A 12954-nucleotide genomic window follows, 5' to 3' on the forward strand; every position below is an offset into this window, starting at 1 on the left:
AACAAGGGCTTCTCAGGCTTCCCTGTGCATGGAACTCAGGGTGGAGGCTGCATAGTGGGGTATCTGAAACTAATTCAGCAGAACTGGATGGAACCTGGAATTCCCTTTCTTTGCCAGGCCCTGTGATGGAGCTGGTCTGTAGACCTTCTGTGCTGACTCGTTTTATGTCAATTTGACATAAGCCAGAGTCATCTGGAAAGAAGGAACCTCAAATGAGGAAATGCTCCCACTAGACTGACGTGTTAGCAAGCCTGTGGGGCAATTTTTTTGATTGATGATTGGTGTGGGAGGTCCCAGCTCACCGTGGGTGGTACCACCCCTGAGCAAGTGGTCCCAGACGCTGTAAGAAAGCAGTTGGAGCAAGCTGTGAGGATTGAGTCAGGAAGCAGCTTTCCTCCGTGGCTTCTGCTTCAGTTCCTGCTTTGAGTTCCTGCCCAGACTTTCTTCAGTGATGGACCATGATGTGGAACTGTCATTGAAATAAATCTTTTACCCTAAGTTGCTTTTTGACTATGGTATTTTATTACAACAATAAAAACTAACTGAGACATCTCACTTTGATTACCAAAGTTGTGTGTGTGTGTGTGTGTGTGTGTGTGTGTACAGACGTGTATGTTTATGTATGTGTTTGTGTGTATGTGCATGTGTGCGTGTAGGCCAACATCATTATTTTTCTCAGTTGCTTCCACCTTATTTTGTGAGCCAGGATCACTCACTGAACCTGGGGCTCACTGATTCGACCACTCCAGCTTTCCAGCTGGCCAGCAAGCCCCAGGAATCTGTCTGTCTCTGCCTCCCCAATGCTGGAATTATAGACATGCCCTATTACACCTTGTGTTTTTTATATGGCTGCTGTGGATCTGAACTTGTCCTCATACATGTGTTTGAGCCCATAAAATCGGATGTGGTGGGCACACCTGTAATCCCAGCGCTTGGGAGGTAGAGATAGAAGGATCAGAAGTTCAAAGTTACCCTTGGCTACATAGTGAGTTTGAGGCCAGCCTGGGCTACCTGAGACATTATCTCAAAGGGGAAAAAAACAAACAAACAAACAAACAAACAAACAAGCAGAAACATGACAAAGAGCAGGTATGGCAGGTAGCCAGGGCTGCCTGGTGAGCATGGAGGAGAGTGCAGCTTGTGTGCTGTGCTATCTGTTCAATTTTTTTTACAAGGTCTATTCTTTCAAATGAGAATTTGAGAGGGACCTAGGGAGTCTGGTGCGGAGCACGGGCTTCGATCCTCTCTTCTGACCTACCTTTTTGCTGGTGCTGTCTGCCGCCTGGATACCTGGTAGCTGCTCATCTGGTCCTCGTGAGAGCCAGCTCAGGCGACTCCAGTGTCCTAGCAGGGATGGAGAGGAGAACCACTCGTCTCCAGGGCACAGCAAGATCAGCGTGGGTGTAAGAGGGGTGCTGGGAAGTTTTGGAGGCTGAGGGTTCTTGTAGTAGAGAATGGACCCCGTGGACATTATTGCTGCTCACCTCTGCTGTTGTTGGCCCTGTCTGTGGGCTTGGCATGAGAGAGCCCTCTGGGGCAGAAGAGGGCAGATGGGAGGGCCTTGCACCCCTTCTCTGCCTGGGTGCCCACCTCTGGCCACTCCCACTCCCCTGGTCTATCTTTTCATATCCTGTATCTCCTGAAATTTCCCTATCAGGTCTGCAGCTGGCCACTCTGCCCCGCCCACCTGGGGGACCCTTTAAGTACGGGCAGAGGGACACAGCGGGAGGCAGCCCCTTGTGTTCTGAGCCAAAGCTCTTAGCTTGGCTGATCTCAGCTGTCTCTTGTGTGTGTGTGTATGTGTGTGTGTGTGTGTGTGTGTGTACATGCATGTGCACACTCGAAGGTTGCAGGGGTAAGGAGGGGTCCACAGGAGAATACCCTAGAGTATCAGGGAATCAGTCTAAAACTCAGGGGTACCTGGACAGCTGGACAGACCTTTGGCCTGATTCTGGGGTCCCTTCCTCGTTTTTTGCCTCCCACAGGGGAAACCTGTCTGGTTTCTCAAGGGCCTTTTGCCTGTCTTCCTGTCAGCCCCAGCTGTAAGTTTGTGAGGGCGTTAGAGTGTGCATCCTGTCCCTGCGGTCCCCAACCACAGCCTGTGCTGGGAAGAAGAAGTTCAGTGGGGAGGGTGGGGGAGATGGCCGACTGACTGGGTGAGGCTTCACTCGGAGACACTTTCTTGCTGCAGCTCCAGCTCAGACTCACCCGGAGGAGATGATGAGGAAGGTGAGGCCTGATGACTTTTTGAGGGTCTCAGCAATGGAGTGGTGGGTTCCGGGAGGGAGGTGCATGAGTGAACGCTCTCGTGTCTGTGTGTAGGCATGCCTGTGTGTTAGGGTGCTGGCAAAACTGGGTGAGTGGTGGGTGGAGTTCAGTGTCTGCTTCCCATAGCAGGCGGGACAGCAGAACTTCAGTTCCTGCCTGACTTGGGCTTTCCAGCTTTCCCGTGATCTTTTCTCCCGGGCTCCTGGATTTGACCCTGGGTTCTGGAACATGCTTATTCCTGCCTGTCCTGAGTGTGTGTGTGTGTGTGTGTGTGTGTGTGTGTGTGTGTGTGTGTGTGTGTGTGTCCATCTGTCCACATGTCCCCACAAGGTTAGAAGGCTCAGTCTCACCCTGGCACTGATGGAGGGAGGGCCTTAGCCTACGAGGTGACTGTCCGGGTTCTAAGGTTCAGTGAGGGACTGAGTGTCCTGTCTTCTCTGCTCTCCATTCACCAGGCCTCTCATTGGGGGAGATAGGAAATGATCGGACTCCAGTTCAAACAAGCCTTGCCTGGGAGCTTAGCCTGCCCTCTGGGATGGTGGCCGGGCCTTGGCATGGGCCATGGGACTTTTGTAGGGGTCTTGCCTGTGTCTGTGTGAGGGGGTGGGTTGTTGTGGAGTTGGAAGGTTTGCAGGATGTCTCATACACTCAGGGATACAGCTGAACCCAGAGCGTCTGTTCTTACTTTAGGTCACAAGGAAGGCCACATCGGATGTTGGGGGGCTTAGGGAGGACTTCCTCCCTTCCCAGAGGCACAAGTGGCTCTAACAGGCACCGACCTATGCCCGACACCTCACCTCAGCCTTCCCAGGGGAAGTGGGCCATCTCATTTGGCCGCTGCAGAGAGGCTATACAGCTGGATGTTAGCGGAAGGTCTGGAGCCATCCATTGAGGTGTGCAGGCAGCCGCTGACAGACACTCCAGCTCTGCTCACATCTGGCCAAGGGCTTGAGGATGTGGGGAAAGGAAGCTCTGATAGGAGGTGACATTGAGTGGCACTGATAAGGCTTCCTGGACTGCTGACTCTGGGCCTGCTTAGTGGCCTCCTGTGCTGGCAAGCGCATACACGTGGGGGTGTGGCCCGTGTGAGCCTTATCCGTTGTCCCACGTGAAGGGCTCCTCTTTGTTCTCTGTGAGATGAGACAGGCAAGGCGAATGCGAGGTGCTGTTAGTACCAAGGAAGGTCTGGGGCTTCCTTTTGTTATAGGTGTGAATTAGAATCTAGATGACACCCACCGTGATTTCTGGGTGTGATTTCCGACAAGAGAGAGGTGAACCAGGAGCCCATAGATAGAGATAGAGATAGATCATTAAAGAAGGGAAAGATGGCCCTGGGCCGTGACGATGGGAAAGTGCTTACCACGCGAAAGTGATGACCTGAGCTCAGAGCTCTGGAAACCGTGTGAAGTCCGGGTCTGTGGTGACTAGAACACGCTATGGCTAGAGTAGAGGTGGAAATAGGAAGCTTCCTGGAAGCTTGTGGGCTAGTTTGGCATCCAAACATGGCGTCAGTCAGGTCCTTGGGACGTGCAGGGCAATGGTTTAGCCACTGAGCCGTTTCCCCAGCCTCTCAGACGTCTGTCGGATGCTTCTGGAACCTTCCTCTCTGCCCTGTTCTCCTGCTTCTCCAGTTCAGTCTAGAACTCTGCATACCTGGGTGCCACTGAGGCCAGTGTCACTCCTCCCTTCTCACCCTTCACAGCTCAGCTTAATGTCTTGTGCTCCTCCTCTTCCTCCTCTCCTGGTCCAGGTTGCCCCAGATACTGAGGACCCCTGCTTCCCCAGTGCTCTGTGTCTGTGACCTCAGCACAGGAGACTCCAATGAAAGGGATGAATGGGCTCTGTCATCGTGTGTGTGTGTGTGTGTGTGTGTGTGTGTGTGTGTGTGTGTGTGTGCGCATATGTGTGCATGTGTGTGTGTGTGTGTGTGTGTGTGTGTGTGTGTGTGTGTGTGTCTCTTGTCTCTTGGTGAAAGCACTGTTAGACTAAAGTGAGTACCTTGTGCTCCTGACCCCAGAATGGAAACAGGTCCCCAACGTGGCTGAGCAACATTCATGTTAGGGAGCAGATGGGGCACTAGAGCTGGTCAGGAAGGCCTCCCTTGGGGGCCAGGGTGTGGTGGGATGCCCGGTGTGGATGGTATGGATAGGAATCTGCCATGGTAGTTTGTCTTCCCTCCTGCTGTGAGTCCCTACAGAGTTTATGCTCAAGGAGCAACCATGCCATCAGATTCTATAAAAAAAACAAAACAAAACAGCAAAACTTAAAAAGAATTTAACGTTCCATCCTTTGTCTTAGGCTCTATTCTTGGCTATACCCCACTGCCAATGGCTTGCCGGCCCTGAGCTGGACACACCCGATAGCCCCAAGGTCTCACTGGCTCAGATCTCTGCAGTGGGGTTCTTGGGTGAGGTGGGACTTGAAGGGGGATGCTTCCCTGACCCTGGGCTACACCATAGTTTCTGTCACTGTTCCTTGCCACTGTAGGGGTGAAAGTTCACAAAGCTGTTGGCCCACTTCTACCATTTTTATCTCCCTTCCCACCCTGTGACCTCTAGTGACCCGGAGCCATTAGATATCCCACTGCTTTACCATATGACTGACCTCTTGCCTCTTCTCTCTGGGAGCTGCCACCCCTCCCCCCACAGGTCTTTCCTTTCCTGACTGCCCCACCCCCTCGCTCCCACATCTGGGTCACCTGTGTGATTTTAGCAGTGATGCGGGGCATAACCTAGGTGGGATAATTGATAAAATATTTCAGTCATCTTGCTGTTACTGTAACAAAATGCAGGAGACAATCGGTTTTTAAAAGGGAAAGATTTATTTGGTACATAGCTGAGATAGTTTAGTTCATGGTTGATGTACTGTTTTCGAGTCCGGCTTGACGAGAGATGGCTGTGAAGGGCTGGACACACTGTGACTCCTGGGGCAGGGGGCTCTGGAAAAGGAGCAGTAGGATGGTGTAGGTGCGTGAGGGCCAGGGGGATGGGGAAGGGCCGAGCTGAGGCCCTGAGTGTACTTTGCAGGCAGTGTAGCCCGTCTCAGGGTCATCAAAGGGAGGTGTGGATCGGAACATCCCGGTGTGAGACAAATGCATCTGGGCTCCATGATCACTGGACTATCTGTCCCCCTTTGCTTTTTTTCTCTCCCTTTTCCATCATGGAGAGCTCTGGGGTGGGAGAGAGCAAGGCCCAGGGAGGAAGTGGGGAGCCTTGTTGGGCAGGCCCTCTGCTCAGCCTCCCTCTTAGCTCTTTGACCCAGCTTCTCTTTTAACCTTGGGTCTATCTCTCCCACCCTTGCCCACCTAACACCATACCTCTGTCCTATGTCTCATTTCCCCAACACTGATGAGCAGGGCCAGAGGTCACCAGAGGCAGGCCACTTTGTGAGGGTGTGTGTGTGTGTGTGTGTGTGTGTGTGTGTGTGTGTGTGTGTACAAATATGAAGGTGGGTGAAGGACTGTGAGAGACAGTGTGGTTGGGCCCAGTGTTGACTGCTGGGCTATGGCGGAAGAAACAGAGTGTCTGTGCCCATGTCACCTCTAATGGTCTACTCAAATAGGAAGCTGATTCTAAGTGACGTCAGCCAGCCCCAACAGCCCTTACTACCCTCTCTGGCCTGTGGTGGTCTGTCCTGTGCCTCCTCTGGGCCTCCTTGCAGTGAGTGTCATGGTCCTTGGCAGAGGTGGCAGAGTCGTCTGAGTCTGTGAGGACACCCTGTTCGGCCCCCTTTCTGCTCAGCCCACTTTGAGTGGGTGGGGCTTCCAGCAGAGCAGTGAGATCAGTAGGGGGGGCATCCGGTCTCTAATACTGTCTCGGAAGCTTTCTTCGTGGTGACGTCATGACAGCCTGTCTGAGATTCCCCTTCTGGTTCTGGTAGGAGAAGATAGAACCAGAAGGTTTTATCCTTTCGATAGAAGGTAAGGAGTCCCGAGGGCCTCACTCTTACTGTTCCCATCTACTCCTTGCTGCTACGATACAGGCAGGGTGATTTAGAAAGAAAATGGTCCAGGGTTGGGGCGGTGGCGCAGTTGGTGAGTAGATGCTGTATAACCCTGAGGACCTGAGTTCAGATCCTCAGCCCCCACACAAAAGCTGGATATAGCAGTGCGTGTCTGTAACCCCGGGGCTGGAGGAGCCGAGACAGCCAGATCCTTGGAATTCATTGGCCGGCCAGTCTAGTCCAGTCAAATCGATGGGCTTCAGGTTCAGTCTCAAAAATACGGTGGAGAGTAATTGACACCTGATACTGACTCTTGACCCTTGCATGCACACATTTGTGCACATCCTTGTGAACAAGGACATAAAGGGCATATACCACACACACACACACACACACACACACACACACAGAGAGAGAGAGAGAGAGAGAGAGAGAGAGAGAGAGAGAGAGAGAGAGAGAGAAAGAGAGAGAGAGAGAGAGAAACAAATACTTTAGACAGTGGACCTAAAAGAGAGGACAGATGAGTCTTTCCCTGTAACAGCCTGCTTGCCAGTGCCCAGCCTCCCACCCTACCTCCATTCACCGGGGATTCTGCCTCTTGGTTAGCTTTTTCCTGGACCCTCTCAGCCTTCCCTTCTAGTCCATCTACATTCCTTTGCGTTAGCCACTGATATCCAGAAACACCCCTAGTGCCACCAGGGACCTACAGTGGCCACACTGAGCGCTGGGGTAGGCGATTTTCACTACCCTTCCGGTCTCCCATTATGCTCTGTCCAGACTTAAGCTGAGTCCTTCCCAAGCAGCCTGCTTGCAGGAGCCCCTCCTCCCATCCAACTCCATTCACTGGAGACTCCACCTCTTGGTACAGACACAGAATCCCCCTGGTCCTTTCATCCCTGTCTGTCCAGACTTACTCTCTGTCCTACTGCAGCCTACTTGCAGGAGCCCCTTCTCCCACCATGCCTCTACTCCCTGGGACTCTGCCCAGGGAGTGTGTGGACCCCATCTTCCTAGGTCTTTCACAGAACCCCTCTCAGCCTTTCTTCCCAGCCCATCTCCATTCCTTTCTGCCACCTACTGACTGCAGAAGCACTCTCTACCAGGGTCCCCACAGCCACCACATTTACCTAAGATCCAGAGAGGGCAACAGAAACCAAACAACAAAAACCCACCCAACAAAGCCAAGACTAGATATCAACATCTATAAACACTCCGATCATCATGACTCCAGATATCTAGACCCCAATGCAAACCTGAGCAGCCAAGACAAATGCCTTCACCAGAACCCATTAGCCCTGTGAGAGTAGGCCTTGAGAAATGCAATAATTTTAAAGCACAAGACAAGGACTTCAGAACAGCAGTTATGAATATGTTCAAGGGCCTTAAAGAGGATATGAATAAACCCCTTAACGAAGACCATGAGAACACAAAGAAGTAGTTGAATGAAATAATAAAAACAGTTCAAGACATGAAAGTAGAAATAGAATCACTGAAGAACATTGAAACGGAAATAAAACAGGAAACGAAAAATTTAGAATGTCAAACAAAAACCTCAGAGGCAGGCCTCACCAGCAGAATATAAGAGATGGAAGAGAGGACCACAGGCATTAAAGACCAGATAGAAGAAATGAATACCTCAGTCAAAAAAAATGTTGAATGTCAAAAAATCCAGGTACAAAACATCCAGGAAATCTGGGACACTATGAAAAGATAAAATTTAAGAGTAATAGGAATAGAGGAAGGAGAAGAAAACCCAGGTCAAGGCACAAAAAATATTTTCAACAAAACCACAGAAGAAAATTTCCCCAGCCTCAAGAAGGAGGTGCTCATCAAGGTGCAAGAAGCATACAGAACACCAACTAGAAAAGTCCAGAAAAGAAATTCCCTACAGCACATAATAAGCAAAACCCTGAACATACAGAACATAGAAAGGATATTAAAAGCTGCAAGTAAAAAAGATGAAATAACATAAAAGGCAGGCCCATTAGAATAACACCCGACTTCTCAGTGGAGACTCTGAAAGCCAGAAGGGCCAGGCTGATGTTCTACAGTCTGAGAGACCCCAGGTGCTGGCCCAGAGTACTGTATCCAGCAAAACTATTGATCATAATTGATGGACAAAGACATTCCACAAGAAAACAAATTTAAACAGTTTCTATCTACCAATCCAGCCCTACTGAAGGCACTAGAAGGAAAACTTCAGTCTGAGGAGGTCAACCACATCCAAGAAGACACGAGGAATAAATAATACCTGAAGAGTAAATGAAAAGAGGGGGAAAACCCACACCGGAACAATAAAATAATCGAATCAGTAAACACTGTTTGCTAGTAATTTTCAATATTAATCATCTAAATTCCCCAAGAAGATACCGACGAACAGATTGAATTGGAAGGCACAATCCATCTTTCTTCTGCATTCAAGAAACACACCTCACCATCACCTTAGGGTAAAAGGATGGGAAAAGTTATTTCAAGCAAATGAACCTAAGAAGCAAACAGGTGTAGTCATTTTAATATCTTACAAATCAGACTTACTAAAACTAATCAGGAGATAGAGAAGGATGCTATGTACTCATCAAATGAAAAATCCGTCAAGAAGATATTACAGTCCTAAACATTTATACATCAAATACAAGGACATACAAGTTCATCAGAGAAAAAAAACCCACTGCTATAGCTAAAATCACATATTGAACCTTACATGGTGTAGTGGGTGACTTCAGTACCCAACTCTCACTAATACGCAGGTCACCCAGACAAAAACCAAACACAGAAGTACTGAGGCTAACAGACATTATAAACCAAGTAGACCTAAGAGATATATACAGAACATTTTACCCAAGCACAAAATTCCCTTCTTCTCTGCACCTCATGGAACTTTCTCCAAAACTGACCACATACTTGGACACAAAGCAGGTCTCAACAGATACAAGAAAACTGAAACAATAATACCCTGCATCCTATCTGACCACCATGGATTAAAGCTGGATATTGATAACAAAAGAGACAACAGAAAGTTTATAAACTCATGGAAACTGTATAACCCTCTACTGAATGAAATATGAGTCAAGACAGAAATTAATGAGGAAATAAAAACTTTTTAGAATTGAATGAAAATGAAAACACAACATAGCCAAACCTACGGGACACAGTGAAGGCTGCTCCCAGAGACAAGTTCATAGCACTACGTGCCTACATAAAAAATTAGGAGAGGTTCCATATTAACAACTTAATAGTACACTGGAAAGATCTAGAACAAAAAGAACTTGTACCCAAAAGGAGTAGATGGCAATAAATAATCAAACTCGGGGCCGGAATCAATAAAATAGAAACAAATAAAATCAATACAAAGGAGCAATGAAATGAAGAGTTTCATTATATATCAAATAAAATTGAGAAGCCCTTAGCCAAATTAACTACAAGTTGGAGAGAGAAGACCCAAATTAACAAAATTAGAGACAAAAAAAGAGACATAACAACAGACACCAAAGAAATCCAGAGAATCAGAAGGACATACTTTAAAAACCTGTACCCTACCAAACTGGAAAACCTAAAAGAAATGGATAAATTTCTTGATGTATACAAGCCACCAAAGTAAAACCAAGATCAGATAAGCAATTTAAACAGACTCATAACACCTCGTGAAAGAGAAAGTGCAGTTAAAAGTCTCAAAAAAAAAAAAAAAAAAAAAAAAAAAGCCCAGGGCAAGAATGGATTTAGCATAGAATTTTATCAGCCCATCAAAGAAGAACTAGCATCGTCAACCAGTCCTCAAATTATTCCACAAAATGGAAACAGAAGGAACATTGCCTCATTCTTTTTATGAGGCCACAGTTATACCGATACCTAAACCAAAGATCCAACAAAGAAAAAAAAAATTACCAACAAATCTCTCTTATGAACATAGATGCAAAATTTCTCAATTGTGAACTTGCAAACCGAATTGAAGAACACATAAAAAAGATTATCCATCATGGTCAGAAACTGACGGTAAGGCCCTGTTGCTGAAGACAGCACTTACATATCTCATTGCACACAGACAAATTGAAGTGGTACCTACCTAGAGCCTTCACCTCTCCTGACTAGTGTTCGGGTACTGGAAGGTACTGTGCACATTACCAACGGAGAAAGGTAATCATCAACCCAGCTACAAACCATGTAAACCTGATGGTGCAGTAGTGGTACAAACATGGTATGAGTAACCAACCACTCTCCCATTAGATTTCAGCTCCCCTCAATGAGATGGAACCCATGTCTGGCACTGCTCGGATAGCCAGGAATCTGAAACTGGACAGACCATGGGCCTAAGGGAAAACCAAGTACTACTGTTCTACCAAAGGAACATAGCAATAAATTGACTCCTTACAGCATTCTGCCACACCCATATATCTATTGCTTCGTTCAGCCAACATCAGAGATGGGAACTAGTACAGAGACCCACAACTGGATAATGTGCAGAGAGTGAGAGATTCTGGAGCACTCAGTCCTAAATCAGATGTTTTCATCAACCTCTCCCTTCAGGGATCAGGGATCTATAGGGAAAAGGAGGCAGAAAGATTGTAAGAGCCAGAGGTAATGGGTGACTCCACAAAAACAGTGTCCTTCAAACACAATGGGACTGATGCACCCATGAACCCTTAGATACTGTGGCACATGCAAAGGGCCTGCACAGGTTAAGCCAGATGGTGTCCCAGTGCTGAGAAGGGCATGTGGACAAGGGCTCCCACTCCTAAGGAGCTGTCTGCAGTTGGTACCCATCTGCAAAAGAGAAATTAGTTCTTCCCAATGGAGTCTCACTGGGAATAGTAACCACACTTCAGGGTAGATCCCATGCCCAACAGTAGAACAGAAAGTAAACTCAGTGGTCTTTCTGTATACTTTTATCCCTTATGGTTTAGTTTGAACATTTTTTTTTGGTGGGTGTCTTACTGATCTTTGCTTGTATATTTAGATACCTGATTTTGTGGTGTGTGTGTGTGTGTGTGTGTGTGTGTGTGTGTTTGAAAGAAAAAAAAAGTGTGAAATAGGGTGGATAGGGAGGTGGGAGGTTCTGGGAGGAGCTGGGAGAGGGGGAAAGTCTTGATCAGAATATATTGTATGAAAAAAATCTTTTTCAATTTAAAAAAGGTAAACAAAGCAGAAGAAAAGAGACAAGTCTGTTTGATGCACGTGTTAGAGGCTTAGTAGTTAAAATCCTCAGTGGGTTTGACTCATTGCTTTTGGGCCCAAAGTGAGCCAGCACATCATATTTGGGGAGAACATATGGATGAAAAAGTTTCTTATCTTATAGCAGCCAGGAAGCAAAAGAGAGAAAGAGCAGGGGATGGGGTCCCAGTCAGCCCCCAAGGGCATGTCCTCAGTGACTTAGTTCTCTCCCACTAAGCTCCACCTAATGGTTCTACCATATCCCAGTGGTATCATAGGCTTGAGACCAAGTTAATGCATGGGCCTTTGGCAGACAGTTGTAGGAGAGATGCTTATCTAAGTTGATATATACAGGGTGTGTGTGTGTGTGTGTGTGTGTGTGTGTGTGTGTGTGTGTGTGTGTGTGTGTGTGCGCGGGCGCATGCTAATATCAAATACTGCACAGTTTTATACAAGGAATGAGCATCCATGGAGTTTGATATTGAGACAGAGTCCTGGAACCAATCATGTGTGGATATTGAGGAACCCCACACAACTAAAACACTCACGATAACTGACCTAATCCATTGATAATGACATCCATTATCCATCCACGAAGAAAAAGCATTCTTGGCCTGGTTGCCTTCCATGGGGACTTACCTGCCCACACTGCTTTGTTAGGATAACTTTCCAACACAGACGTGGCGGGGGACACTCTAACCCTTGCACAATGACAGTCCTCATGGTCCTGTGTCCCACCCTCTAGCGACTGAGCACTCTTGTTCCAGCCACTGTGCTTCTCAAGCTGATGATCCTCCCTTCTCTCTGTGCCGGCAGGTCCTGCAGAAACTGGGGAAGGCGGATGAGACTAAGGATGAGCAGTTTGAACAGTGCGTCCAGAATTTCAATAAGCAGCTGGTGAGTGTTTCTGGAGGTGAACAGCGGTTGCCAGGTAGGAGATGGTGAGGACCGTATTTGTGGAGTAGGAAAGCCCAGAACGGGGAATGGTGTGGGTTGGTGAGGTTGTGAAGGACTTCCTGGAGGGGGATGCCCTGGTTCTGGCTGAGACCATCAGAGAGAAGAGGCCAGGTTCTTGGGAAAACCTACAGTGAGGAACAGGGAAGGGGAAGCTTGGAAGAGCTGAGGACTGTGGCCAGACTCTGGAAAAGCTCACATGTCAAGGCCAGTGGGAGCTAGAGGAACTTCTTGCTAGGAGAGGGGCATCTGTTGGATTTAATGTGGGGGCCCAAGCAGGCTGGATTTGACTTAGGCATCATCTGGACATGATGGGTGCTCAGCTGTATGGCAGGCTCCAGCTGGTCCTTTGTAGATGGCTTGTGGGTATCTCCAGACAGCCAAGGAGAGCCGCTGTACCTGTGTTCCCCTTTTATAGGTCAAGCAGTGAGGCTCAGAGATGTAGGGTCAGTCACCCAAGGCCACCCAGCTTTGGAGGTAGATTCAGTTGCTATTTGTTTGGTTCCAAAGCTTGATAGCATTCCCAGGGCATCTTTACAAGGACACATTCCAGGCTTAATTATGTAGGCATCCTGGAGGCAATCATTAGATATAGGGGAGGACTTCCCTGCAGAAAGGAAAACCTTGAACATCCCAAATGGAGAT

At 48.0% G+C, this 12954-nt stretch overlaps 1 protein-coding gene across 11 annotated transcripts in view; it reads left to right on the forward strand.

The window, feature by feature from the left end:
- Positions 1-12954, forward strand: part of Bin1 (bridging integrator 1) — a 63409-nt gene that overhangs the window by 18753 nt on the left and 31702 nt on the right. For all 11 annotated transcript variants that reach the window (XM_052741792.1, XM_052741797.1, XM_052741794.1 and 8 more), the window contains exon 2: positions 12172-12252. In XM_052741792.1, the coding sequence (XP_052597752.1) occupies positions 12172-12252 (81 nt within the window). The remainder of the gene's footprint in view (positions 1-12171; positions 12253-12954) is intronic.

This window comes from Peromyscus californicus, unplaced genomic scaffold (genome assembly GCF_007827085.1).
Source record: "Peromyscus californicus insignis strain IS unplaced genomic scaffold, ASM782708v3 Scaffold_17__1_contigs__length_78620276, whole genome shotgun sequence".
Lineage (NCBI taxonomy): Eukaryota > Metazoa > Chordata > Mammalia > Rodentia > Cricetidae > Peromyscus > Peromyscus californicus.